The sequence below is a fragment of the Oryza glaberrima genome, chromosome 3 (genome assembly GCF_000147395.1).
Source record: "Oryza glaberrima chromosome 3, OglaRS2, whole genome shotgun sequence".
Lineage (NCBI taxonomy): Eukaryota > Viridiplantae > Streptophyta > Magnoliopsida > Poales > Poaceae > Oryza > Oryza glaberrima.
The window spans coordinates 25,015,523-25,040,885 of NC_068328.1; the positions used below are offsets into that span (position 1 = coordinate 25,015,523).

The 25,363-nt window shown below is 42.5% G+C and overlaps 4 protein-coding genes across 4 annotated transcripts; 3 read left to right on the forward strand and 1 right to left on the reverse strand.

Annotated features, from left to right (window-relative positions):
- The first annotated feature begins 1,020 nt into the window (after window positions 1-1,020).
- Window positions 1,021-3,074, forward strand: LOC127768266 (plant cysteine oxidase 2-like). Its single transcript, XM_052293810.1, has 5 exons — window positions 1,021-1,712; window positions 1,811-1,938; window positions 2,078-2,231; window positions 2,332-2,529; window positions 2,617-3,074. Exons 1-5 carry the CDS (start codon window positions 1,433-1,435, stop codon window positions 2,766-2,768), a joined length of 912 nt encoding a protein of 303 aa, XP_052149770.1. The 5' UTR covers window positions 1,021-1,432; the 3' UTR covers window positions 2,769-3,074.
- Window positions 3,075-6,333: 3,259 nt separating this feature from the next.
- LOC127767475 (membrin-11-like) lies at window positions 6,334-10,475 on the reverse strand. The gene is made up of 4 exons (XM_052292826.1): window positions 10,097-10,475; window positions 7,403-7,523; window positions 7,165-7,314; window positions 6,334-7,042 (listed from the first exon to the last, which is right to left on the reverse strand). Exons 1-4 carry the CDS (start codon window positions 10,384-10,386, stop codon window positions 6,881-6,883), a joined length of 723 nt encoding a protein of 240 aa, XP_052148786.1. The 5' UTR covers window positions 10,387-10,475; the 3' UTR covers window positions 6,334-6,880.
- Window positions 10,476-10,777: 302 nt separating this feature from the next.
- Window positions 10,778-14,782, forward strand: LOC127767476 (co-chaperone protein p23-2). Its single transcript, XM_052292827.1, has 6 exons — window positions 10,778-10,941; window positions 12,172-12,352; window positions 12,807-12,963; window positions 13,800-13,834; window positions 13,962-14,007; window positions 14,435-14,782. Exons 1-6 carry the CDS (start codon window positions 10,937-10,939, stop codon window positions 14,467-14,469), a joined length of 459 nt encoding a protein of 152 aa, XP_052148787.1. The 5' UTR covers window positions 10,778-10,936; the 3' UTR covers window positions 14,470-14,782.
- Window positions 14,783-17,315: 2,533 nt separating this feature from the next.
- LOC127769066 (dehydrin HIRD11) lies at window positions 17,316-18,133 on the forward strand. Its single transcript, XM_052294770.1, has 2 exons — window positions 17,316-17,764; window positions 17,918-18,133. The coding sequence occupies exon 1, from the start codon at window positions 17,422-17,424 to the stop codon at window positions 17,719-17,721; it is 300 nt and encodes a 99-aa protein (XP_052150730.1). The 5' UTR covers window positions 17,316-17,421; the 3' UTR covers window positions 17,722-17,764; window positions 17,918-18,133.
- Window positions 18,134-25,363: the final 7,230 nt, after the last annotated feature.

Genomic DNA, 25,363 nt, shown 5'->3' on the forward strand with positions numbered 1-25,363 from the left:
CTACACCTATAGCAAATTGAGTTGTGGCAGTGTTAGGCAACAACCAAACAAACACTTAACCCACTTAGGGCATGTACAATAGTATTTATTAGCGGTCTCTCTTTATTGTTATGAAAGTATATTTGGTGACGTGGAAGAGAGAGGAAGAAGGAAAAAGAAATATGGTTGCTACGTATGAGAACGGCATAGAGTCGACTCTTAGCATTTATTAGGAAATTTTTCGTTGCATTGAGTCTAATAAAGGAAAGATGACTAGTAATAAAGTATTTTAGTAATGGTTAGAAACCGTATTGTTTTAACTATTGTAACGTGATAGTGTCTAGTTAACATAGAGCCCTAAACGGTCCGTGAAATACTCGATCCATTCCCGTAATTGACCACTTCTGTACTTGGAAATGGAATGGGAAACAGGTAACACCAGAAATGTAAACAATATCACCATAAAATTGAAAGATATCAGTAGCGGAACTATCAAACTATAAAACCTCAGAAACATCTATCACACCATAATGGAAAGCAAACCACATTAAATTTGATATACAGTTCGATCTTAATTCTTAAATTATAGAGACAGCTTGCTCTCTATGCTTGGTTTGTACTATCAGACTCCATGCAGTAGCGTGTCAATGACGCACGGTAGGTTCTCAAAGTCAAAATTTTCACCGCAGAAGTGAACTTTTTTTGCTGCTTTGATGGAGCTGTGGAAGACTGGAAGTGGACTACTACCTCTGCAGCCACGAACACCGGTAGGCGCCACCCGTCCAGCATCACTTGCGAGACCGACAAGCGATTGGTCCGTCGCGTTGGCGTAAATTCCCATCCACCCCCCGTCCCCACGTGGCGCGCGCCGGCGCCACGACAAATCGTGGCCGTCCGTCCCCGCACAGCGGTTTTCCCCGCGAAAAGGCGGGCGCCCGAGACCACGCGCGCGCGAGGGAGAGAGAACGAAACGAACCAACCGAAACGCTATGAATTTCCTACCTCCCGCTTGGCTTCTCCTCGAATCCGATAGCTGGGAAACGGAGAGACCAGGGAGGAAAAAGTACACGCGGTTCTTGGAATCCACCGGTATTTTTGATCCATCCATCCACTTCTCCACCGTCTCCATGGCTGTCCTGTCCGGCCCCTGGTTTTTGCTGCTGACTTATATTAATATTGGTACGCGTCGTCTCCTTCCTTCGTCTCGCTCGCTGCTCCTCCTTATCCGGCTTCCTCTGTCCCCCCGCCGCACCTTGTTTCTTGGCCCGGTTCGTCGCCGGTGACGGTGGAATTGAAAGCGGCGGCGGCGGCGGTCTGGTTCTTCTTGATGCGAGGCTAGCTGACGTTTTTTTTTGGTTGGCTTCTCGATCGTTGGAGGGGTGTCTTTTTGGTCGGAGAAAGCGCGACGACGTGGTTGAATTGCTCCGGTGAGTGTGTTGTGTTTGAGCTGCCGATGAAGGTGGCGGTGGATCAGGGGAGCAGCGGATCGGTGGAGGCGAAGAGGAGGAGGGAGGCGAAGGGGAGGAGGAGGTCAGGTGGCGGCGGCGGCGGTGGTGGCGGTGGAGGTGGAGGTGGAGGCGCCGTGGTGCGGCGCACGAGGAGGCGCGTGCTGCTGCGGACGCCGGAGCCGGCGCCTCTGCTCAAGCGGCTTTTCGCGGCGTGCCGCGACGTGTTCCGTGGCCCCGGCACCGTGCCGGCGCCCGACGACGTCGCCCTCATCCGCGGCATCCTCGGTACGTAGGCGCAGCAGCCGCCGCCGCTCGCCGCCGCATTGCGTTACTCGAGCTCGCCTTCGCTAACGTTGAACTAACCTGACCTCGATCTCTTGCAGACAAGATAGGCCCCGGAGACGTGAACCTGAGCGCGGAGCACAACTTCTTCAAGGCCACCGACGCCGCCGCGCTGCCGCACCCTCTCGCCATCACGCGGACCACCATCTACACATGCACCAACTTCTCGGTACGAAACTCTCATCACCAGCTCGTGACGAGCTGATCGAAACCGACGTGATTCAATTTGCAGTCGGAATGCACAACAAACGTACACCGAACCTAGTGAAACTGACACGTTTTGTGTGTGTGTTTCTTATCAATCGCAGATAGTGATATTCTTCCTGCCCCCAACGGCGGTCATCCCTCTCCACAACCACCCGGGGATGACCGTGTTCAGCAAGCTGCTCCTCGGCTCGCTCCACATCAAGTCCTACGACTGGGCCGAGCCCGCCGTCTTCGCCGCCGGCTCCGGCGATCGCCGTAAGCTCTCCACTCTTAAATGCTACTCGTTTCCATCCAAATTTTCAAAATTCGCTAGCGAATAACGCGTGACGTGATTTGTGATTTCTCTCTTTTGCAGTGAGGCTGGCGGAGGTGGTGCGCGACGGCGGGTTCAGCGCGCCGAGCGACACGCTGGTGCTGTACCCGGCGGCCGGCGGCAACATGCACCGGTTCACGGCGGCGACGCCGTGCGCGCTCCTCGACGTTCTCGGACCTCCGTACTCCGAGGACCGGGACTGCACCTACTACCAGGACTTCCCCTACTCCCACTGCCCAAGTACGCGCGCGAGCGAGCCACCACCACCACCACTCCACTGAATTTCTCTGCAATAGCGAGCTGACCATGCATGCCATGTGTGTACAGGTGACGACATTGCAGAGCTGCGTCGCCATGGCGGCGGCATGGACGACGAGCAGATCAGCAGGATGCGGCAGCTGGGGTGGCTGAAGGAGACGGCCATGCCCAAGGACCTGGAGATGTACGAGATGCCGTACAGAGGCCCGCCCATCCTGTAGAACGTAATTAGTACAATCCGCAGAGGCATTAATTGCAGGAGCAGTTTCATGCGGTGCCTCTCGATCTCAAAGTCTTGATCTCATAGATTTTCCGTAGCGAGGCGGTAATTAGTGCTGTCTCGATCGATCTGATCTTCTTCATTTCGATGATCAAAACTCTGCTCAGGTTAATTACTTTCTTGCGCCGGTGCGTGTGGGTACATATTGACAAAGCGTGTGTGAGTGTGTGCAAAATGCATGTCTCGATCCATCGTACTTTGTTCTCTTTTTGATGGTTAATAGAAGATCACCAGTGATGGTTGATAGATTAAATCAGGGTTTTAACCGGTCATTAATGATTGACACACGGATTTAATTAGTTTTACTGGCCCGGGCCGGGAGTCACAGTGGTTGCCGTTAGGTGGTCGAGTCGTTGGTGCTCACAAGTTGGGTGCAATCTTGTCGTCTCTTGAATCCTGCTCGCAGTTTTGAACTTCTACCCCTTGTTTGAAACCAAATTTTCTACAAACTCTCGAAGCGAAACGATTTGGTCATGAGTTTGGCCCCCGGCCATGTTGAACCGTTCAAGAAACAGCCATGTTGTTCTTCCGACGAATAATAAACATGTAATAGTCCGTACCGTACATAAGCCTATTTGTTAATACGCAGTATTTAAAAAAAAGGCATGTAGTGTGGCTGCTTAATTATAGCTAGCTAATGCAATTAACTGAGAAAACCCTCCGGTGCGATCGAGTCGTTTGGGCTCTAACAAAATCACGCTGCGCAAATTAAGCAAGTGGTGAGCCGTCACCGGTCACGTGGTAGTAAGTGATAGCAGTACGCCAGTACGTCGAGACCGGCACAGTAGCACACCGTTTTGGCTGGGCTGGGGGGGGGGGGGGGGGGGGCGCTCGTTGGATTACTGGATTTTGTGAGGTGGATGAATCTAGCCACGAAAAAACAGCATGCGGAGCAGCAGGAGAGGGGAGGCCAAGTGGTTCGAATTCGACGGACCAAACGTACTATAGCAGGAGCAGGGTGGCTTTGTCCGCTGCTTCCGTTGTCCGGATCACGTAGACACGTAGGCATGGGATTAGTAAAGTGCATGGTGGCTTGGGCTCTCTCTCTTTTTTTTTTTTACTCTTTTTCTCACTGGAATTGGCAGCTCCGTAGTTCCGGAATTGGTAAAACCACGTGCGGGCATGCGGGCCCTGCCTACCCACCTGAAGCGGGATTGGCCCCCCTTTTTTGTTCACATGCCCGGCCCACAAGGTTACTTAAAATGTTTAGCCCGGCTTGGCTAGGACCTATCCATCTTAACTACTACTCCTCCTTAGCCTCTCCAAACACCGAGAGCTTTGCTGTAAGGATGTAACGGGTTAATCCGCTAACCCGTTCGTTTTTATCTATAAATGAGTTCGTGGATTAGCCATTTTAGGCTGAGTTCGTTTCTCATGGTCCCAACTCTCATTCCTCCTTTTTCACGTGCACGCTTTTCAAAATGTTAAACGGTGTTTTTTTTCTAAAAAAATTATATGAAAGTTGCTTTAAAAAATTATATTAATCCATTTTCAAGTTTTTTTAGCTAATGAACTGCTCTGTTTTACGTGCCGGAAGGGAGCGTTCCCAACCAATACAAACGAATACAGCCTTAGGGTAATTATTATAATGCTTCATATGCTACCCCTAAGAGTACCACGTTGGATTGAGTATTTGAGTGATGAGGTGGAGGAGAGAAATGATGAGCCACCCCTAAGAGCAAGGTTAATAGTATAGCCGATTGCCAACTACAATTCATTTTATAGCTAATGCTGAAGCCAACTACTCATACAATAGGTTGCCTGTTGGCTAACTACATCTCATAAATCAAATAATTATTTATAACTAGCACAAATCAATGCGTATGATCAAGAGTGAAGTGGATCATTGTAGCTAATTTTGTTGTGACATTAACATTTATATGCTACAGAATTAATCACAAAACACCACATAGTTCACACTTCACACACTTCCTTGAGGACCAGTAGAGCTCACGACGGCCTGAGGAGGCGGCGTCATCTCCCTCTTCGTCCGATGAGACATGGTGTTGGTGGTGGGGAACTAGGGTTTTAGGCAGGAATTTCTCGTGAGGGCGGGAGAGATTATACAAGGTGGAAGAGGAGCGGGGTTGTGGTCGAGGTGGCCATCAATTTGGTGGCCGGCGAAAGAAGGAGATCGGAAGCGTTGAAATATTGCGATGGGGAATTTTGGAGCGACTGGACTTGTCATATAGATAGATAGTTTCGCGAGCGCGGGAAGGAGAGAAGCGCGGGAGCCGGAGGGAGAGATTGCGCCATCGGAAGAGAAATCGTTGAGGTGGTCTCACGCGCTGAGAATTGATTGGGCGGGGAGGGGGGGGCGGTGATCGAGAGGAAGGGGATCGAGAGGGCGATGCGGAGGGGTAGCGTGATCCGCAATGGTTGTGCGGGCCCCACAATGTGTGTTTTTAATCGCCGGGAGTGGCTACAAGCGAGCGATACCGACTAAAAAAATCTCTATCGCCGGGCTACAAATTAGTCGGTCGTTTTATTCTCTCCCCTCCACATAGGAATTTGATGATGTGGCGTAGTTTTGCAACTCACTGAGTCAACTTATTGTACCTGCTCTAAATCAAGAGACAACCTCCGCACAAATTTCAAGAAGGGTGTGAGAGTATTATAGATATTGGTATTTGTGTACTAGGGTAACATAATGTATGGGTTGTCTCTTAGCTCATGAGTGAATAATATGGATAAATTTAGAGGTGGTAGTCATATCTACCATAGCATTTGCCCTTACACTCTTAACGAGCCGCGATGCTATAGTGTCATATCATCAATTTTGTACAAAGACCCTTATGTTTTATATCATCCATGAACCGGTTTCCGCTGTGGTGTAGCAAATTTAATAGTAGAGTACTTAACTACTAACTATAAACATATATATTAGAGCTAGCTTATATAATGGAGTAGATGTATAAGTTTGTTTCTATATATTTTCTTTTCTTCTCTTTCTCTAATCTATGTACTTAGAGCATATGAAGAGCTAACTCTTGTATGAGAATCTACACTTCTTTTTCTCTTTTATCCACGTACGTTTATGGTTGATTTATTTTGCTATTGTATTTGATCTTATGTTCTATTTCTCCTATTGAGGTTTTCGCTGCGGGGTTTGTTTGGACTCGTGCTATTATGCTAGAAAAGGGACTAAAAGGACTAATGCATTTTTTTTAACTATGTATGTAAGTCATATATACTCCATACGTAAAGCATGGAGGGAGTATATACTTTTAAAAAACATGACATGAAAAATGCTAAAGAGGTAGTAGTAAAAAGAAAGGATGCATATATGAAGTGGAACTTGAGTAGGTGAATTGGAGGTGAAGGTCAAATAGCTACATTTCTGTTTCTTCAGTTTAAACCTGTTTCTTCAGTTTTGACACGCACCACGCTGCAAGCTTGAAATAACCTACTCCTAGTTGACGCCAAACAGCACAGTGCCTCTGAAAATTAAAAATTAAAAATTAAAAAGAGATAACCGAGTAAGGCAGAGTGTGAAGCAGTGGGCGTGTGATGAACTGATGATTTTGTTTCTTTCAACTTGCACATATAGTTGAGGTACACTTGCTACTAGTACTAGAATGAAACAAATGTAAGTTTGTGCTCAAACCGTACTCCAGTTATATAAAAGAGGAAAAGGAAAGGAAGATCATTAAGCATACTATGTTTGTACAGAATGAACTAGAATCCGCAGACAGTAACCCTATCAGTTTTTCTGTACATGTGCAGTATATATATCTGCACCGACCATAGGATACACTTGAATCAGAATTATAGTGATGACTTACTGTGATGTGCATACAGAAAAGAATTTGATCCGCATAGACATAGTGGCATATATACTGGCATGCCGGAAACCCGCGTTGAAAAAGAAAAGCAGCTTTTATGCCCCCCCAGAGAAAGCCCTTGTAACACTAGTTACCAATCAGAGTTGAGCATGAACAAAAAGGGGATCCAATCTCTTGCCATTCAGTTGTTGATATATCCTCAGAACTACCACTTGTCTCAACTGTCAACTTCCAAACACAAATATGCTGTTTCCGACACACTGCAGCACTAATGCGTCCACCGCCAAAACACAAACATCACCACCACTGTGATCATCATACCAGCATATGCAATCCACTTGTCCACACGGTGCCGCCTCTCAATAAGCTTCAAAACAGAATTTGATAGACCAACGGTGTTCAGAATATCCAACGCTTTCCTTTGAGCGCTCTGCAATGCAGGAATTACTATTAATAACAATCATAAATAATTAGATAGTCAAAAGCTAAGAAGATTAACCATGCAAGTTAAAACTGATGTTTCATGGTGAAGATTAATGGGATATGCTTTACCTTTAGACGATCCCTCTGGTCAGCATACTTGTGAAGGATAGCTACTCCTGTTTCATATGCTTCATCAAGCATACGAGAGGAGCTACGAGCTGATTGCATTGCCTGGGCTTCATCATCAAATATCCGAAGGACATGTGAAGACTCACCATTCTGCAAGGATAATTTCCAATTCTTTAATCGAACAATGAAATTAGATTGCAAAAAGGAAACTTCTAGCTTTGTTCGAAGGATTTCTTACAGCTCTCTCAAATAGCTCTGCCCTTTCTTTTGCTTCTAGAACCCTCTTTTTTTGCCGCAGAGAATGTCTGTCAAGGGTTTCCTTTAGCGAATCAACCTCTTCAGACAACTGCTCCACTTTTCTGTCAGGATAACACAAAAGCACAAAACAATGTCATAACATTGAAACAACAAGCCTACAGGATTCATGTTTGGCAATAGTATTAATAATTGCACAAACCCCAGGTTTCTATGCGCAACCAGAAAAATAGAACTCATATTCAGAGCATCAAATGTCAGGATCCTCAGCAGGCGCCTTGCGCGATGCAAGAAACCTAACTCTTTAAGCATAGCATTCAAAAGGCAGAGGCCAAAATGAAGAAAATTTTAAAAGGGACGCTGATTCCTTAATAAGTCTCGAATTGAGCTTTCCATCTGGAAAATGTAACAGGGTAGCCCTCCTGATAATAACAAGGTTTCTGATGAAGTTCACAATTTTGTCAGTACAAACAATTAAGGCAACCCTGTTATGGACAACCATGAAGAATTGTTTTACAGGCTTTAGAATATCAATGTTATATAATTCTATTTCTAAAAAATAGATAAATTAAATGCAAATCTTCACAAAATAAAGAAATACGAACCAATAGGACAAGCTAGTTGAACAAGCTAATTAGAACAATATCCTCTACACCAACCAAAGAAGAATGTGTAATTGTAGATCCAACTAGGCCTTACTTCGGAGCCCATATCCCAACAGGGATCACGGCTTAGTTCCCACTGGCCACTGGTCCGAAGTCTGTGTAATTCTACATCCAACTAGGCCTTACTTCAGAGCCCATATTCCAACAGGGATCACAGCTTAGTCCCCACCGGTCCAGTTCATTTTGGTTAGGGGTTAGGCCAGGATCACAAGTTCACAACCTAGTCCCCACTGGTTTAGTTCATTTGGCAGGGGTTAGGCTGGGATAGAGCCTAATCCCTGCTAGCTCAGTTCATTTTGGCAGGACTTGGGCAGGGATTCCAGCCTAATCTCCGCCAGCTCAGTTCATTTTGGCAGGGCTGCAGGATCCCGGCTAGGATATTGGATCCCAAACAGGCTGATGGCTATGGCCTGAAATTCCATGGTTACCACAAACATAAAAAGACGAGCTTCTGAACTAATCCGTGGTGATAACACAAGAAACAGATGCTTGCTGCTACTGCGAACTCCTAACATGAATGACAAAATATGATCAACCTATTAAATATTTCAAAGAAATGTTTTGCGGATGAGCACAACGAAGAACATAATCCAATGATCAAGTATAGGTCAAGCACTACAGGAACAGCTCACATTGGTGAAGAAAATATTGCTCTGACAAAATTCAAGGTAAAGTACTCAAGTGGCACTATCTAGTAAAAAACAAGACTCAAGGATGCGAAATGATAGCATTTCAGTTGCACTAGGAAGGTAAAAAATATGACAGAGAACTAATGAGTTAGAAACATATAATAGAAATGAACACTAGCAATTTCTAGCTGCTAAGTTGGTCACGTCAATTCTTGTAAACCTAAGCTTAATTCCCTAATACAAAATATGAGATTCAAACAATCAAAGTATTTCTGTTTGCGGGCTAATTTATGAAATAATCACTGGTCAGTGTAATATTACACAAATTCATATACTACTTGTATGTTGCAGAGTTGCCTCTAACAGCATTTGCATTTAAGTACAGCTCCAGTAGGATGCAATAAAGCAACTGTCCTTTTCAGCTTAACCTTTATTTTAGCGGTTTGATTGCATAGGTAGTGGACTAGTGGCTGTTCTGGTATTGGGGGCATTAATTCCTTAACCAGCTCGAAATGTCTCTGATACGAAAATAAAGTTGATGATGGAAGATTATTAGCTAGCATGTGCAGGTTAGCTGGTAGGTTCAATCAAAGTACTCTGTTAATGCTTATTCATGTCCTCTTTGCCCCTATCAATCATCAAGATGCATATGCTCCAATTTGAGAAAGACTATTTTGTAGCAAGATTTTTTGTTGATATTCTAATGTATTTGAGGCTCCTGCAAGCAACAGACAGAATGAGAGATATTACCCAATGACAGCATCTCTAGCCATGCCATTAATCTCACCATTCAATTCCTTACCAAACATACGAATATACGATTACTCAAACAGGCCAAAAGACGATGTGCACGGAAAGCAACTGATAATGGCAAACTAAATAGATAACTGGCATTTGAGACAACCACTAAAAGCATAAAAACTATGAATAAGTTTAATGGGCCAATTAAACTACCAAAACATTCCCCCCATGCATATTGAACAACTTGAGTTCCATTTCATAAGAGTGATACTCCAGACTACCATGTAAACCTTAAGCCGGTATAGACCAACAGTCTGCATACAATTTGCACAAAAAGCACGACAGCAAGCTAAACTACATCAGTTTGAACAAACAAGCAGCACAATACAGAGTACAAATTAAACTTCTAGGATCGGAATCATCATTTGACATTAAGAGTCGCAATCAAGCAACCGACTAGCAAATTTGTCATCATATTTACCCGCAAATTTGCCTACGGAATAGAACAATCACAATACGAGAATACAGTGATCTGCGCTACACCAACAGCCGAAGCACGGAAAGATCTCTCTAACCTCAACGCCAATTCACCCCTCCTCCGCATGCCGAAAAGAGATTTAGGGATTTGAGGGCGCCCCTTACCTCTTCCAGAGATCACGCTGGCCCTTGGCGGGGATGGATCGCCAGAGCCGGTCCATCTGCGCGCACAGCCCCTGGATCTGGGCCACCTCCCGCCGCACCTCCTCGGCGGCTGCCGAATCCCCGGCACCGCCGCCGCCCCCGACGAGCGGCGCCGAGGAGTAGGAAGACGAGGTGGGCGCCGACGCGAGGCGCTCGACGCGGGCCACGCCGTCCCGGGCCGAGAGCAGCAGCCGCCGCGCGCTCTGGTACATCTCCGACAGCGTCGCGCCTCCGCCGCCGGAGAAATCCATCGCCGCGGTGGTCGGACTTGTCGCGCGAGCTCGGGATCGAGGAGGGGAGGATTAATTTCTTCTTTTTCTTAATTATTTTGGGGTTTTTTTGATCGGTTTGGAAGTTGTGAAGCTTGGAAGTAGAGACCGGAAGGTGGGCCCTGGGGTAACCTCCTGACGTGGATGTGACACGTGGCGGATCATGGTTGGTCCGTGATTTCACTGGACCTCAACATGAAGCTGCCTTTGCCTTCCACTCGAAGGCTCCGGCACGGTGAGTTGCTTTCCACCACTGAAGGCGTATTTTGTTCTCCGAAGACGTATTTCGTAGAGAGGAGGAGTAGTTGATGAAGATTTGCCGAAAGTGCAGGGGTATTTCCGGGAAAGTTTCTCCCTCAAATAAAGCTGCAAACAGCAAGCGAAGGGGGAAAGAAACAGTAGCGATCCTGCTGCCGCTGCCCTCCTCATCGTCCTCTGCTCGCTGCTCCTCGCTTTCCCCACCACCACCAATCCGCAAAACCCTACTCTCCTCGGGGGCTCTCCTCCTCCTCCTCTGCGCCGCCATTTCGCCATGAGGTATTCATCCGTCCCTCCCCTACCCCTCCTCCCCTCTGGCCATGTGTTGGGGTTTTGGCCCTTTCTTGGGTTTTTCTTGGTTCTTGTACTTTTGCCCAATGGGAAGTGTGTTTCTTGGATTGCTGAGACTCGCGATGTGTCGCGGCTTCCTAGGATCTGAATCCGAATGTGTATTTCTGAATTGGTGGGTTGATCTTGTTTCTTGGCACCGAGATTGATAGGGCGTTAATTGTACTATGGATTGAATGGTACATATGTAGTTCGATTGGATGGTAGGATCAGGCGGATTATGTACTGCCTCAGTTGTTCTTATTTGGGGTAGTGTATCTAACAAGAATGTTGAAGTCGGTTCTTGTTATCTTAGAAATACAAAGGCTTGTGGGATTACTGCAAATGAGGATATGTAGTTACCCAGTATATAACTATATACTCAATTGTTAGTGGTTTCTTATAATGTTTATGATGTTTCATTGCTGGAATATCAAAGCAGGACGGCCATTTTTGATGTCCTGTAATCTAGAAAATAATGTCTACTGTTACATTGGAATGGATGCTAAAGTTAGTGAGACATGCTGACATCTGTCAAACAAGATGCACATAACATGCTAATAGGATATGCGTTTGGCAATTAACTAGTACCGTTGCTGTTTCTTGTCCTTTTTTATAGGCCAATAGCTTGAGATAAAGGTTTGGACTTAGCTATAATCTGTGCATCGTGACACGTGTGTTTATTGTAATCAATTGATGTATGTGTTTGATTCCTAGTACTTCTTAAGTTAAGTACCTATCAAAAAAATTTGTGAGTTAAGTATTATATATGTGTTCTTAGTGACTTAAAAGCCAATGCTGAAAAAGAAACTACATTTAAAATATCTTAAAATCAATTTCAAAATTAAGTTTGAGAATTCAAATTTTGGCTTTGGCTTTGGCTTCGGCCTATTAGGGCAACTGATGGGGCCATAACTGACTATAGTATTATAGCCATTCCATCACCCCCGCCCCCTGCCCCCCCTCCTCTCTCCGTTCTCTGCAATCTGTTATCATGCAGTTCCCTGTGAGACAGTATCCTATTTACCATTAAGAGTAATGTATTCATGTATAGAGGGATAGAACTGTTATTTGTCGACACACCTTTTCTTGCCCTGTTTTCATTTCTCTACTATATCCCTGTAACTGACAAACTTTGCATTTATTTTTGTCTTATATGGCTGCACTTTCAATGGCATGCAGTCGTCAACCTGAGGTGCTGTGGGCTCAACGCTCTGAGAAGATTTACTTGACTATTTCACTGCCAGATGCTAAAGATGTAGTGCTGAAGACTGAACCTCAGGGCCTCTTTAGCTTCTCAGCTGTTGCTAATGGGGAACCATTTAGCTTCACTTTGGAGCTGTTTGATTCTGTACTGCCAGAGGTAAGTAGGAGTATTTGTGGATTTCAATTCTGGATTGAAATTTGGGCATGTACTAACTTTATTCACTTTCCACTTTTGGGTTGATCTTGCATGGATGAACTTAAAATGTTAATGAGATGATCATATAAGTAATATATATTTAATGTGTTGGCTGTTGCTTGGTCTTTATTCTTTAATGAAGCACATTTCATTTGTATGAAAGTAGGAATCCACACAATTCGTTGAATATGACTTCTATAAAAGATTTGAAAACATTTACTAATGCATGTTGTAAACTGTAGTATCACCAAAATAAGAAACTGAGCAAACAAATAAGTGAAGTCGATCACTGGATTTCTTTTTTCTTAGAGCTGCTAGCTGATGATAATAACTTCCCAGCCAATCTTGATAACATATATTATCAATCTTATTTTGAACTTTTAGTGGGCTAACTATCATTTTGCTTTGTATATAGGGAAGTAAAACTAAGACAAAGATGGGTTTGCGAAACATAATCTGTTCGATCCAGAAAGAAAAGAAAGGTTGGTGGAAGCGTTTGCTGAAGTCAGAAGAAAAGCATCCATATATCAAAGTTGACTGGAACAAATGGTGCGATGAGGATGAAGAGTCTGGTATGTGATAATGATATGCATACACAACTGCAAACATTTTCATTCATGTGGAGTTTATCAGAAATAGATGACTGTAAAAGGAAAGTCAAAAGATACAACTAAGTAAGTTATATTGATATGTAGGATTCTGTAATAGCAGGGGCCTTGGCTTCAGTTTGTTTTCATCTAAATGCACCCTCATTCCGGATAGGTCGCAGAGTATATTGATTTTTAAAATAAGTTTCTCTTGTATATCTTTTTTGGTTGCACAAATTTATATGTTTCTAATAAGGTTCTTTTATGGTGCAATCATCCAGATTATTTTATTAGTATTCACATAAATGTAGAGTTCATCGTATTTGTACTTTGGAGGACCACCCATTGTGCATGAGGGTCAAGTGCATAATATCTTCAATTTCACCGGTTGTGATGTATTATATGACAAGCATTTTTTTGTGAGAGTGTTTTTCTGTGTGCATGTTTTCCCTTTTTCGTTAAAGTGTTAAATATGCTGGAGAAATGCTCTGGAGTCTTGTCGTATTCTATTGCAAAATACTGCTCCTGCTTTTATTTCAGTCTCTAGTACTTCCTCGTTCAAAAAAAAAAAAAAACGAGATTTGGAGGGAGAGACGTCCCTCCAAACATTCTTTTAAGAAGAAATTGTAAGTGTGCTGGGGATCGATCACGGGACCTTGGGGTTGAAACCACACACCCCTTGCCACTGCACTATCAAGTGCATCTCACTAATTCCTTGTTCAATGGAAATTTTGGATTCACTCACTTTATTTGCATTTTTTTAATCGCAATGGTGCATTCTTTGACCTATCTACTCACGTCTAACACACTATTCCTTACAGATGCACCAGTGGATTCAGATGATGACTTTGATGAGGTATGAGCTCTTACCAAGCTTCCCCCCCCCCCCCCCCCCCCGCCCCCCCCCCCCCCCCTCTCTCTTTCCAGAGTTCAGATGTAATGCTTTGGTTCTGGTACTCTTTTCTCTCTTCGCATTGTTGCAGGGAAATGACAGAGACGAAACTGATGATGATGATGATGGAATGCTTTGTGAGTACTAACTAGTCTTGTCCTTGAATATTAGTTTTTTTTTCCTTGGATTTCTGTTTTGCGTCTTATCTGAATTTTAGACCTGATGTATTACTAAACATGGTCAAGACTTTACTATAATGTAGTACGTACTTTTCTTCTCATGGAAAGGCTAAGTTTATTTGAATTGATATGGCATCCGCATCTTGATCGGTTTTGTCCTTCGTTTATTGTTCTTATTTCCACCTTCTGCATAGTTCGGTGCCAACTTTGACACGAATTGAGACATTGTTGATCATTGGTGTCCATACACGTTTCAGGATTTTATCTGATCATATTTGCATAAACTAAGCAACGGCTGTAACATTTCAATACCTGCCTAGTCTTTTCTTTACTTCAAGTTGTCATCTGTCTGTCTATCTCATAATTCATGTCTATATGTTTGCAGATCTCCCTGACCTTGAAAAGCTAAGAGGCAAGTGATTAGCCAGCTTCGATGAATGCAGTAGACTTTCTGTAGCAAGTGACTGTTAACGCCACAAAGTAGACTTGTCATTGCTTAGTCGGTAGTTTCGCAAACATCTGCAGCTAGCACCAGAGTACCAGACTATTGGCATGGTTCTGATATGCTTGCGATGTCGTTTTTATCAGACTGATTACTCTTTGGTGACCACTGATCCAGCGTTTAGGGTATGTATTGTTTTGTTACCACTAATGAATGACCTAAGGCTAGTATGACTGACTTTGCAGCAGCTAGGATGTTATTATGCTTTTATGGATTCTGAGCACCTTCTCTCAGTTTTGAGATCCAGCTTTTCTTATCATGGTATGAAGTATTGGCAGCAAAATCGAGCTATATAAAGCTTGAACAGTTTCTTCTTCAGCAGTTCATGGTCTATTAACGTTAATCTAGCACTGGTATCTGATTGTGGGCTTGTATCAGCAGTTCAGCAATCAGCACCATATGGTGGTCAACATGATGTGGGGTGCAGGCTCATTTTCTTCGATAAACTTGAGGATTTAGACATTGATCAGTTTTAGGTGATAGGGAACGCGTAAGTGCTAGATATACCGCACCTCATGTTAGTCAGCCACAACTGCTTCCATAGTTTAGACTGCCAAAGAAAATTAGGCAGCTTCTTTTTTTTTTTTAGAATTACACAATATGCTTTGCCACATATTTTTGAGCCAAAGTTATGGCAAGGATTTCGTTCGCCACACTTTTAGCATGTGCTAACTTGAGGTGTGGTAAGTTAAAATACCCAACCAAATAGGTCCGTACATATGCCATCTGAATCCAAATGGATACTGGTGTTTTATCATCTTTTATGACATACGCGCAGTATTTGTCCGGGAACTTTCGTGGATCTGAAAAATAAATCTGATGTGGCGAATCGTGCGACACGGCGACGATGAATTGGTGCGAGTGACACTGCATGTGCGGCTAACATGCCATTAGGAGGACTAGGACTCTAGGAGGATATCGTTCGTGCATTGCATGTCGACATTGCATCAGATTCCATGGTTCAATAATTGTCGAAATGTCAAAGCATGGTAGACGACGACGTCACCTTACTTTGGATGGTAGCCACGTATCGATATTCTGCTGCCTATTGGTGCTTTTACTCCAGCTTATTTGTGCTTGGCTGCTTGGCGAGGAATCGTCTCAATGCGAGCAGAGCCAATCACACGAAGCCTTCTTGCGATGAACATTGATATCTAACTTGGGAAAATAATAACTTTCCTTGCTAGTCCCAGCGAAAATGATAGGGCAGCGGAGCATTTGGCCTTGTTTAGGCTGCGTTCTAGAGAGCAGGTTCGGAACGCTTTGCCTCTTGCACAGAAAATGGAGCGATCTATTATCACGTGATTAATTAAGTATTAGCTTAAAATTTTTTTTCAAAAATGGAACAATATGAATTTTTTTAAAACAACTTTCGTATAGAAACTTTTTGCAAAAAACGCACCGAAATAGCAGTTTGAAAAGCGTGCGCGCAGAAATCGAGAAGGAGAGGTTGGGAACCTAGATAAACGAACTGAGCCTTAGTTCGCGAAAAGAAAATTTTTGGTGTCACATTTGACCGGATGTCGAAAGGGGTTTTCGAACATGAATGAAAAAACTAATTTTATAACTCGTCTGGAAACCCGAGATAAATTTATTAAGCCTAATTAATCTGTCATTATCATATATAGGTTACTGTAGCACTTATGACTAATCATAGACTAATTAGACTCAAAAGATTTGTCTTGCGATTTTCATGTAAATTGTGTAATTAGTTTTTTATTTTATCTATATTTAATGCTCTATGCATGTATTTAAAGATTCGATGTGGTGTTTTTGAAAAAATAAAATTGAGAACTAAACAAGGTCTTACATTTGAGAAAGCTTCCATTGGAGCTAACCGTGAAAGTCCAACCTGCAGGCTCAGGCTGCAGATCGCCCAAGGCGCACTTGCCTCCACGATGGCTTGTCCTCAACCGCTCGGAAGGCGAGATCCAATTGGCAATTTGTTCAACGCAGGGAGAGAGAAGGAGACTGGAACTGGATCATTGGACATTGGTTGATGAATTGCAATTTGGATGACGAGGCCGCGAGGGTCAGACCGTCAGAGAGTGAGATGATGGTTATACAAGTGTACTAGTAGGACGGACGGACGGACGGTGGCACCGACCAGAAGCAGCAGATTTTGTGCAAACGTGAGCCCGCAACACGTGGCCGGCATCGACCAACTCACCCGCTACGACGGACGCAGCGCCCTCCCCCCGACCCACGCGGGCCGGCCGCGCTGTCGCCGTGCTGCCGACAACGCCGTCGAAATCAACGCGTCCGCCTCGATCCTCCCCTGCCGACGCTGTACAAGTGGCGACCAGAAAACACCATGTAGTATTTGATCTCGTTTAAGAGCAAGTTTAATAGTATAGCTCACTATTAACTCTAATTCATCTATAGCTAATCTAATAGCCAATTCACACAATAGTTACTTACTATACTATTAATATATGGTCCCACATGTCATACATATATTACGTCTTGGAGTTCATGCTGCAGCTGGCTACAGATCTGTAGTCCGCTGCTCTTCTCTCTCATCTTTTATCTCACTAAAATATGTTTATAGCTGGCTAATAGTATGCTATTGTACCTGCTCTAATGCACACATTTTTTCTCTCTGTGGCAAAACGGTTGGTGCGTTACACGGGGTGCACGAAGCCATGCATCACCCTGCTCAACCCGTCTCCTTTTTTAGCCTAATCTTTTCCTCCTTATCCGATGGGCCTTCCGTTTCTCAAGACACCTCCACACCGCCCCGGCACTCTATAAATACCAACCACGACGAGCCAAGCGAACATCACCACAGCTAGATCATTAGCAATCCATTCCAATCCATCAAATTCCTCTTGAGACCGAAGAGAGAGAGAGAGAGAGAGGCGCCAACCATGGCCGGCATCATCCACAAGATCGAGGAGAAGCTCCACATGGGCGGAGGCGAGCACAAGAAGGAAGACGAGCACAAGAAGGAGGGGGAGCACCACAAGAAGGAAGGGGATCACCACAAGAAGGACGGGGAGCACAAGGAAGGCGTGGTGGAGAAGATCAAGGACAAGATCACCGGCGACCACGGCGACGGCGGCGAGCACAAGGAGAAGAAGGACAAGAAGAAGAAGAAGGAGAAGAAGCACGGCGAGGAGGACCACCACCACGACGGCCACAGCAGCAGCAGCAGCGACAGCGACTGAGCCGCCGCGCCCCCACACCGGCGCCGTGCGTGCGTGCATGCAGGTAGTTGTTGTGCAAGAAATTGAAGATATCTTTCTTTTTTCTGTTTTGTTGCTTTGCTTTGTTGATTTTCTGGTTAGGATCTGAAAATGTTGGCGTGTGACTGACATGATGCTAATTAATCTCTCTTGTGATAATATGTTTTTTGTTTTGCAGGTGATGCTGCAGATGATTGGAGGAGTTCGTAGCAGGATTAATTAGTATCTGTGCAATACGTGATGCAGTGATCTGTCTCATGCATGTATCTGTGCTTGATTGCAAGAAAAAAAAGGCATGGTTTGCCTTTGTGATGTACTGATAATAATGGCTGCACGGTGCCTTGTAATAAGAACGCTAATTATGATGAAATTGATGTGTATTATCCTGGCGTCACCACGGTGCTTCAGATTCTTATGCTTTTCCGGTTTCTGTGGGTTATGATCCGTCTGAGTGTGGAAACTGTATGATGTAAACTTTATTTCTCCCCTTTTAATTGAAATTAGCAGAGCTCCTGCCCTTTCCCCTTGAAAAAAAATAAAATCTGTCTGAGTCGATCACTAGCTTGGACCAAAACTTGTCTGAGGCTCTGAGCTCAGAGTTAGACAGTACTGTATTTTTTCCATGCGTTTTCTCAACTTCTATTAGAACATGTTCAAGGGTAGAGACGAGTATGGTCTCTTAAATAATATAAGATTATTTATAGACGTGTCTTTACTATAGTTGAGACGACAAAGGCTCTAATCATTAACTCAAAAAATATTCCTTTTGTTAATATTCTTTCCATTTTTTTTGTCCTCATGCAACCATATTTTCATATTATAGTGATAAAAAATCATTGTTAAACTGTTGTTATACATAACTGTTTTGTCTCTCCTCTTTCTCTTTCTTCTATATCAGTAAGTATTCGACCACTATTGACAACCATTGTACATGCCCTTAAGCTCATACCCAAATTCAATCTCATTCCTCCTTTGTCATGGTCTATCTGAGAGGATCAATTCAGGATTTGATTGATGACTAAACTTATGATAGTTTCTAAAGTTGGATCGCTGTTGAACAAAGCGCGCACTACTACTGTATGGAATTCTAGAGCTGTTAAACCAGGAATGTAATCTTATATTTTGTCATTAATAAAACTAGCTGGGTGGCCCGCATAATTGCACGGTTAGTACCCAAACAAAATCATATATTTTTTGTATGATTTTACTTAAAATTTATTAAATAGCTATCTCATTGTTTTAAGACTTTGAAAGACTAAACCTTATCATCCCCGTGTTTCTAATTATATAGTTTTTTAGAAGTCACACCAGCTGCTACCCCTTATGTCATCTCCTTCTTTATTTGCTTGCTTGCTTGATCTACCACTATTCCTATTCATTCTTCTTCGAACCTTTAAAAATTGGATTTTATAGTTTTAGAGCTTATTGTCACGTTGGGTTTCATTTTTATAATTTCTAGATGTCCCGTTAAACATTGCCATTATACTCCTCTACGGCCTGTCCACTGTCTCTTCTCTTTATTGTCATTGAGATTTTAAAAATCGAACATAATTATCGTTTGGGTTCATTTTTACTTTCTAAAAGTCCCGCCAAACCGTCAGCGGCTTTGCCATTGTACTCCTCTACAGCTCGCCCGCTGCCTCCCTTCTTTACTGTGAATGAAATTTTAAAATTGAACATGATTATTATTGGTTTTTTTTTACTTTTTAGAAGTTCCGAAACTTTAAATATTGGACTTGTAATTTCATTTTTTATAATTTTTAGAAGTCCTATCAAACGATGCCACTATGCCCCTCTACAGCCCGTCCGCCGCTTACTCTCTATTGTCATTGTGATTCTAAAAATCGAACATAACTATCGTTGGAATTCATTTTTTGTATTCTAGAAGTCCCGTCAACCGTCGGTGGCTCTGCAACTATACTCTTATACACCCTGCCCACTGCTTATCCTTTTTATTGTCATCGAGATTTTAAAAATCAAATAGAAGTCCCAGCAACCGCCTTACTCGTTTGCTTCACAGCCTGCCTGACGTCTTTCCTTTTAATCGTTATTAGGATTCTATTTGGTGTTTCATTAACAATTTTTATATGTCGTATCAACCACCATCACTCTACTCCTTTATAGGCATGTTATTTAATTTATCTCGTCATTTGTTTTAGATGGTCTTTTCTTTCAATAATATTTATTTTTATCACAAATTTTAGTTATTTATAAATTGTATTTCTAACTGAAATCTTATTTTTCTTTTTCTAATTTCAGATTTTTTAAAAAATAGTTAATACAGTATTGTGTTCTTTTATTTATTTTTTTTTAATTTTCAATTTCAGTTGTTTCAAAATTGTATTCCTACTTGAACTCTCTTTTAATTTTTCTAATTGGATATTATTTTATTTTTTTAATTCTAAATTTTAATTAATCTCGTATTGGGTTATTATATGGATTCTTATTTTAGTATTGCTTATTTTTAATTCCTAATTTCAACTAATTTTAAATTGTATTCCTACTTGAACTCTTCTTTTACTTTATTTTTCTAATTTTGGATTTATTTATTTTTATTCTGAATTTTAATTAATATTATATTGGGTTCTTATATGGACTCTTTTTTTAATATTCCTTATTTTTAATTCTTAATTTCAGCTATTTTTAAATTGTATTCCTACTTGGACTCTCATTTTCTTTTCTAATTTTGGATTTTATTTTATTTTTATTTTGAATTTTGATTAATCTCGTATTGGGTTCTTATATGGAAACTTCTTTCAATATTGCTTATTTTTAATTCCGAATTTCAGCTATTTTTAAATTGTATGTCTACTTGGACTCTCCTTTCCTTTTTTTACTTTTGGATTTATTGGGTTCCTATATGGACTCCTCTTTCCATATTGCTTTTGGACTCTCCTTTCCTATTCTAATTTTGGATTTTATTTTATTTTTATTTTGAATTTAGATTAATGTCGTATTGGCTTCCTATATGGATTCCTCTTTCCATATTGCTTAATTTTAATTCTGAATTTTAGCTATTTTTAGATTGTACTTCTACTTAGACTCTCCTTTTCTTTTTTTTCTTTTTCTCCAATTAATATGGGAATTTCTAGCCCCCACAGCGAACGTGGTGCCTCCTTTTAAAGCTGTTTTAATAATTTATTACATAGATAGATCTCTCTTTACTGTAAAAAAAAAAAGCGCGCACTACTACTGTATGGAATCCAATTCCGTTGCACAACAATAACTGCGAAATCGACGGTGACCATGAAGACGGTAGCGTGCAGCTGCAATCCGAATATATGAGATACAGCTAGCGCAGGTGCAACGACGACGGACATGATGATGTATGGGCAGCTGCGCCCTATGGCAGCCTCCACCGGCGCCAGCCACCTCCATCAGCTCTAGCGGCAGCTCCATTGACAAGACGACGGGAAGGGTTCAAGTTGACAGATGTAATTATAATATAATCGTAGTGTAATTACACTGTAACTTACACTGTAACTTGCATGTAACTACAGTGTAACTTACATGTAAGTTTCATATAATTTTGAATCGTTAGATCTATTATAAGATTTGTTTTGGTGAGGAAGAAAACAAATCATAGCACACACATATATGAAAGAATTTGTTCCCACGACCTCCATTTTACCGAAATAACATGTTACGGAGAGATTTTTGAAAGTTACATACAAGTTACACTATAGTTACAGTGTAATTACATGCAAGTTACAGTGTAATTACACTACGATTGTACTGTAATTACATCTGTCAAATTTTTAGGGAAAAATTTGTCGATAAATATACAGCAAAATCGTTCGACAATGGCAAGAGGATGAGGGAGCCAACAAATCCCTGTTCCGACCCATCTGAAATGGGCCGGAAGTTTGTCTCGGTCCAGTTCTAGCCCATATAATATGGGCCGCACGTACCTCACAGCCCCGGTCCGGCAGCTCAGATATTTTGGCCCGCCAAGTTCCGCAGCTATCTCGTCCTCCGTCAATTCGTCCGTTCCTGCCGGCGGCGGCGGCGGCGGCGGCGGGCGGCGCCATCATCGCGGCCGTTACGGGAGGGCGAGGCGCGATTGTGCTCGAATCAGATGTGACATTTGGAGCGTTCGCTCTTCGCTGCACACGAGGTGTGCAGAACAGCTGCAGGGTGTGTGCAACCAGGTCAGCAAGATCTCGGTCGCACAGACTCTGTTTCTGTTTCATTCCAAATGTAACGCGTCCGTGCATTATAGGCAGCAAACGTCATCATCATCCCTTTTCATCTGAGATCCTCGCCAATCACTGCTCACATCATTGATTTGCACTAAGCTAACGCGCAGCAACACTGAGTACTCGAATAGCTTTGCTTGAACATGGCATGACTGTCTCCTCTCCTAATGGTCATGTATCTGGGTTGGTTTTGGTTGGTACTTACTTGGTAGATTGTGAAGCAAACATGCCCTCTTCGCTTAGATAACTAAAGGACAAATTCAGATGTTCCTCCATTCAGTTATGTGAGTAGAGACTAGATTAGGCAATATTTAGTTACTCCAAAATAGCAAAAGTTTTACTGTTTTGGAGTATTTTGTTTTATAAAAATGGATCTAAACACTAGCAGCAAAAGTTGGCAATTTAGCATTTGTCATTTGAGAGTTTAGAGTAGTAAATTTTACCAAAAAAACGTTGGGAGCCATGCTCTCTCCATCTTTACTAGTAAAATAGTAAAACTTTACCATCCATCTAAACACCAATTAGCAAAACTTCAATGCCAAATCTTTTGCCACTAAAACTTTTACCAAAAAAATTTGCCACAACAAATTGATCTAAACAGGCCCTTAATCAATTTTTTTTCGAACGGCCAAACAGGTTGATTGGCGTTATATTAATAGAAGGAGATTAAGAGCACCGCAAAAGCTGAAGAAAAAAAAATGAAAAACTGTACATTGCTGACTGCAAACATGCTTGCATGTCAGACCACCTTGCACCTCATGGCAACAATCTCGTAACGTGCTTTGAGCCGGCCAAACTCCAACAGCCCAACTCGTCCTGAATTTGGTTGATTATTTGATGGGTTGTCGCATCCTTGCCTCTGAAGATCTCGCATTTCTTTCTCTCCAGATTTCCCAAGCAACTAGCAGGAAGACTGATTTGAGCCCCTTGTGTTTTGTTGCTTCTGGATCGCTCGTTCCTTGTGTCCACCAATCCAACAGATCCCTGCTAGTGCTCTACCTTGGGATGATGTGCCCTTGTCATAGCCAATGGAGCACGCCAAACCAAACTTGCTTCGAGACTAGGCATTCGAATAGCAGATGATTGATGGCTTCAAGGTTTCGAAAACATAACTGATAGAAGTAGTTGTTTCGCCACCCCTGATTTACAACCTATCTGCTGTCCAGAAGGAGAGTAATCAGTTTTTCGCCAGGTGGTAAGTTCAGAAAACATTGCCTGAGCTAGTTCATAAATGGAGTGAAGATAGCTGTACCTGTACACACTACGCAGATCGATGTTTCTTTAGCAAGATGAGCACAGCTATGATGCGGCTTAAACTGACTATGACCACACAATGATTAGGAGAGATCCAGAAACAGCGACGTATATATACATGTGCTGTGCAGTTAACTATACTTAGCTGTAATGCTAAGCATGGTACGGCCAGCACTAAGCTGCAATCGACCAAGCATTTAGTAACAGTTAGCAGCTGCCTGAAAGTCTTGTGCATGCCAGTACTCCGCAAGTACAGATATACGGAACGCCCATCCAGTTCAGTACGCTCCAGTGATCCAATCACAATACTTGATAGCACCGCTGACAGGGAAAGATATGCAGAAAAAATAAGCCTCTGGTAGAGTCCATATGTCTGAATATGTGGGCAGTTTGATCTCAACGTCAGTGTGAATGTGGGATGGCATGCAGCGTGGGGAAATCAAGCATAGTTTAGGCTCCATAGCCTGATAGCCAGCAGATGACTGTTTCTGAGTTGTGCTGGGGGTCAATTCTTTAATTCAAGTCTTTCTTGTTCTTGATGTCATGCTCTAGTTGTTATAGACCTAGACTTAGTAAGTTTGCTCTTGTCATTCATGGTTAGTTAAACTTGGGAATTCTTTAGTGATCACTCTTAAGGTCAGATTAGAATTGAGATTGTGTGCACCAGAAAGAAACACGGCAAGAGATTGCATGATGCATTGCAGAAGTAAATTAAAAGACAAAACTGGAAGTACAACAATATCCTTAAATCTTAACCATGGCAGCGACTTGATAATGCTTCATCAAGGCATGCCGTAGACCAAGCCAGCGCTGCTCTATTAAAATTACCCAGTCATTTGCAGCCGATTAACATATTGATGCACAAAGTTTTTGCGTGTTCGAAAAATAAATAAATAAGTTGCAGCCGATTAAGGGTTCAAAAACTTATATGAACGAAAGTTGGCGTACTACCGGAAGGAATGTGTGGACGAAGTCACCACTCAGCGGTAGTAGTAACTCTGGCCTCTTAAGACTCTAGCTAGATTTCAGCAGAAAGAACAAAGAACCATTTCTTTAGTAAGAGCAATCCAAGCAATGTAGTAACTGGAATCACAGGAGAATATGTAATGCATGCAACAATGACATGATAAATTGTACTTACCTGTCCCAGAACTAGGATTGTACTTGAACATAACACTAATGGATAAACTACAAGTAGTGAACAAGCCAACAAAAACCTTTTTTATATAAAAATCGGAACAAGCCAATAACTTCACCTTGTAAACGCAACAGCGAAGGAAGATGCAAACAAAGAGCATTAGCACCATCAAATATTTCCCCAACTCTGAATATCAAACGCTGGTGACACAAGCAACGCGTTTAGCGTTTTCAGTAAGTACCATTACATGATCTGTCTATGTGATATGCAGATGTTCAAGATGTTAGAGGTCGCGATTCACCTGTCCATATTGTTGGAGGGTGGTTAATGTGACAAGGAAATGTTCCTATCAGACCATTGTGGTGTCTTATACGGAAGGTTTCATGAAAAGCAAGAAACATTTTGTCACTCTGATGTCACTTTGATGTCATTTTCTTAGTAACAAACAAGAACCAGAATAGTCCATCAAAATGCGCTAGAGTTAATAGCAAGAATTTTACTCTTGTGGGGATCTCTAAGAAGACTAATTGGCATTGCCTCTTGTCACAGCGTAATTTAAAGGCTGTCTGAAATTCCGAGTGCCACTTCAGTTTGTCGGTGACCATCAAAATGAATAAACATCAATGTTGGCCTAGACTAGACGCATTTACACATGAACTTACCGGCAGGCAGCAGCAAGTTCCATTTGAATATTTAATGTTTGGTTTTCTTTAATGGCTAAAATTTTCTGTAGTGTGCATGAAACTCAACTTGGTTTCAGGAAGGTGTCAGTAAAAAAAGGAATTCAGGGACAAGCAGGCAAGCAGCCTGGGCATGAGCTGCATCTGCATCTCCAGTATAAAAGAAGACAGGAAAGCATAGCAAGTTGGCAGTTGTTAGTCAAGTCTCTTCAAGCATGGTGTAACCTGTAAGTAGTCGAATGGCGGGCGCAAAAAGGAACATTCTGACCAATCCAAAATATGCCATTGCTCAACTCACCGATGCTTAACTATTAATGCTGTCAAAATTACTACTACCAACTACCAAGTAGTAA

Excerpts from the sequence above, each read along its gene's own strand:
- LOC127768266 (XM_052293810.1), top strand. The coding sequence starts at position 1,433 with ATGAAGGTGGCGGTGGATCAGGGGAGCAGCGGATCGGTGGAGGCGAAG. Across the intron at positions 1,939-2,077 it reads ACACATGCACCAACTTCTCG|ATAGTGATATTCTTCCTGCC; the intron begins GTACGAAACTCT and ends TATCAATCGCAG. Across the intron at positions 2,232-2,331 it reads CGCCGGCTCCGGCGATCGCC|TGAGGCTGGCGGAGGTGGTG; the intron begins GTAAGCTCTCCA and ends TCTCTTTTGCAG.
- LOC127767475 (XM_052292826.1), bottom strand. The coding sequence starts at position 10,386 with ATGGATTTCTCCGGCGGCGGAGGCGCGACGCTGTCGGAGATGTACCAG. Across the intron at positions 7,315-7,402 it reads CAGAGCTATTTGAGAGAGCT|AATGGTGAGTCTTCACATGT; the intron begins GTAAGAAATCCT and ends TTATCCTTGCAG. Across the intron at positions 7,043-7,164 it reads ACCAGAGGGATCGTCTAAAG|AGCGCTCAAAGGAAAGCGTT; the intron begins GTAAAGCATATC and ends CCTGCATTGCAG.
- LOC127767476 (XM_052292827.1), top strand. Across the intron at positions 12,964-13,799 it reads CGATGAGGATGAAGAGTCTG|ATGCACCAGTGGATTCAGAT; the intron begins GTATGTGATAAT and ends TATTCCTTACAG. Across the intron at positions 14,008-14,434 it reads TGATGATGATGGAATGCTTT|ATCTCCCTGACCTTGAAAAG; the intron begins GTGAGTACTAAC and ends ATATGTTTGCAG.
- LOC127769066 (XM_052294770.1), top strand. The coding sequence starts at position 17,422 with ATGGCCGGCATCATCCACAAGATCGAGGAGAAGCTCCACATGGGCGGA.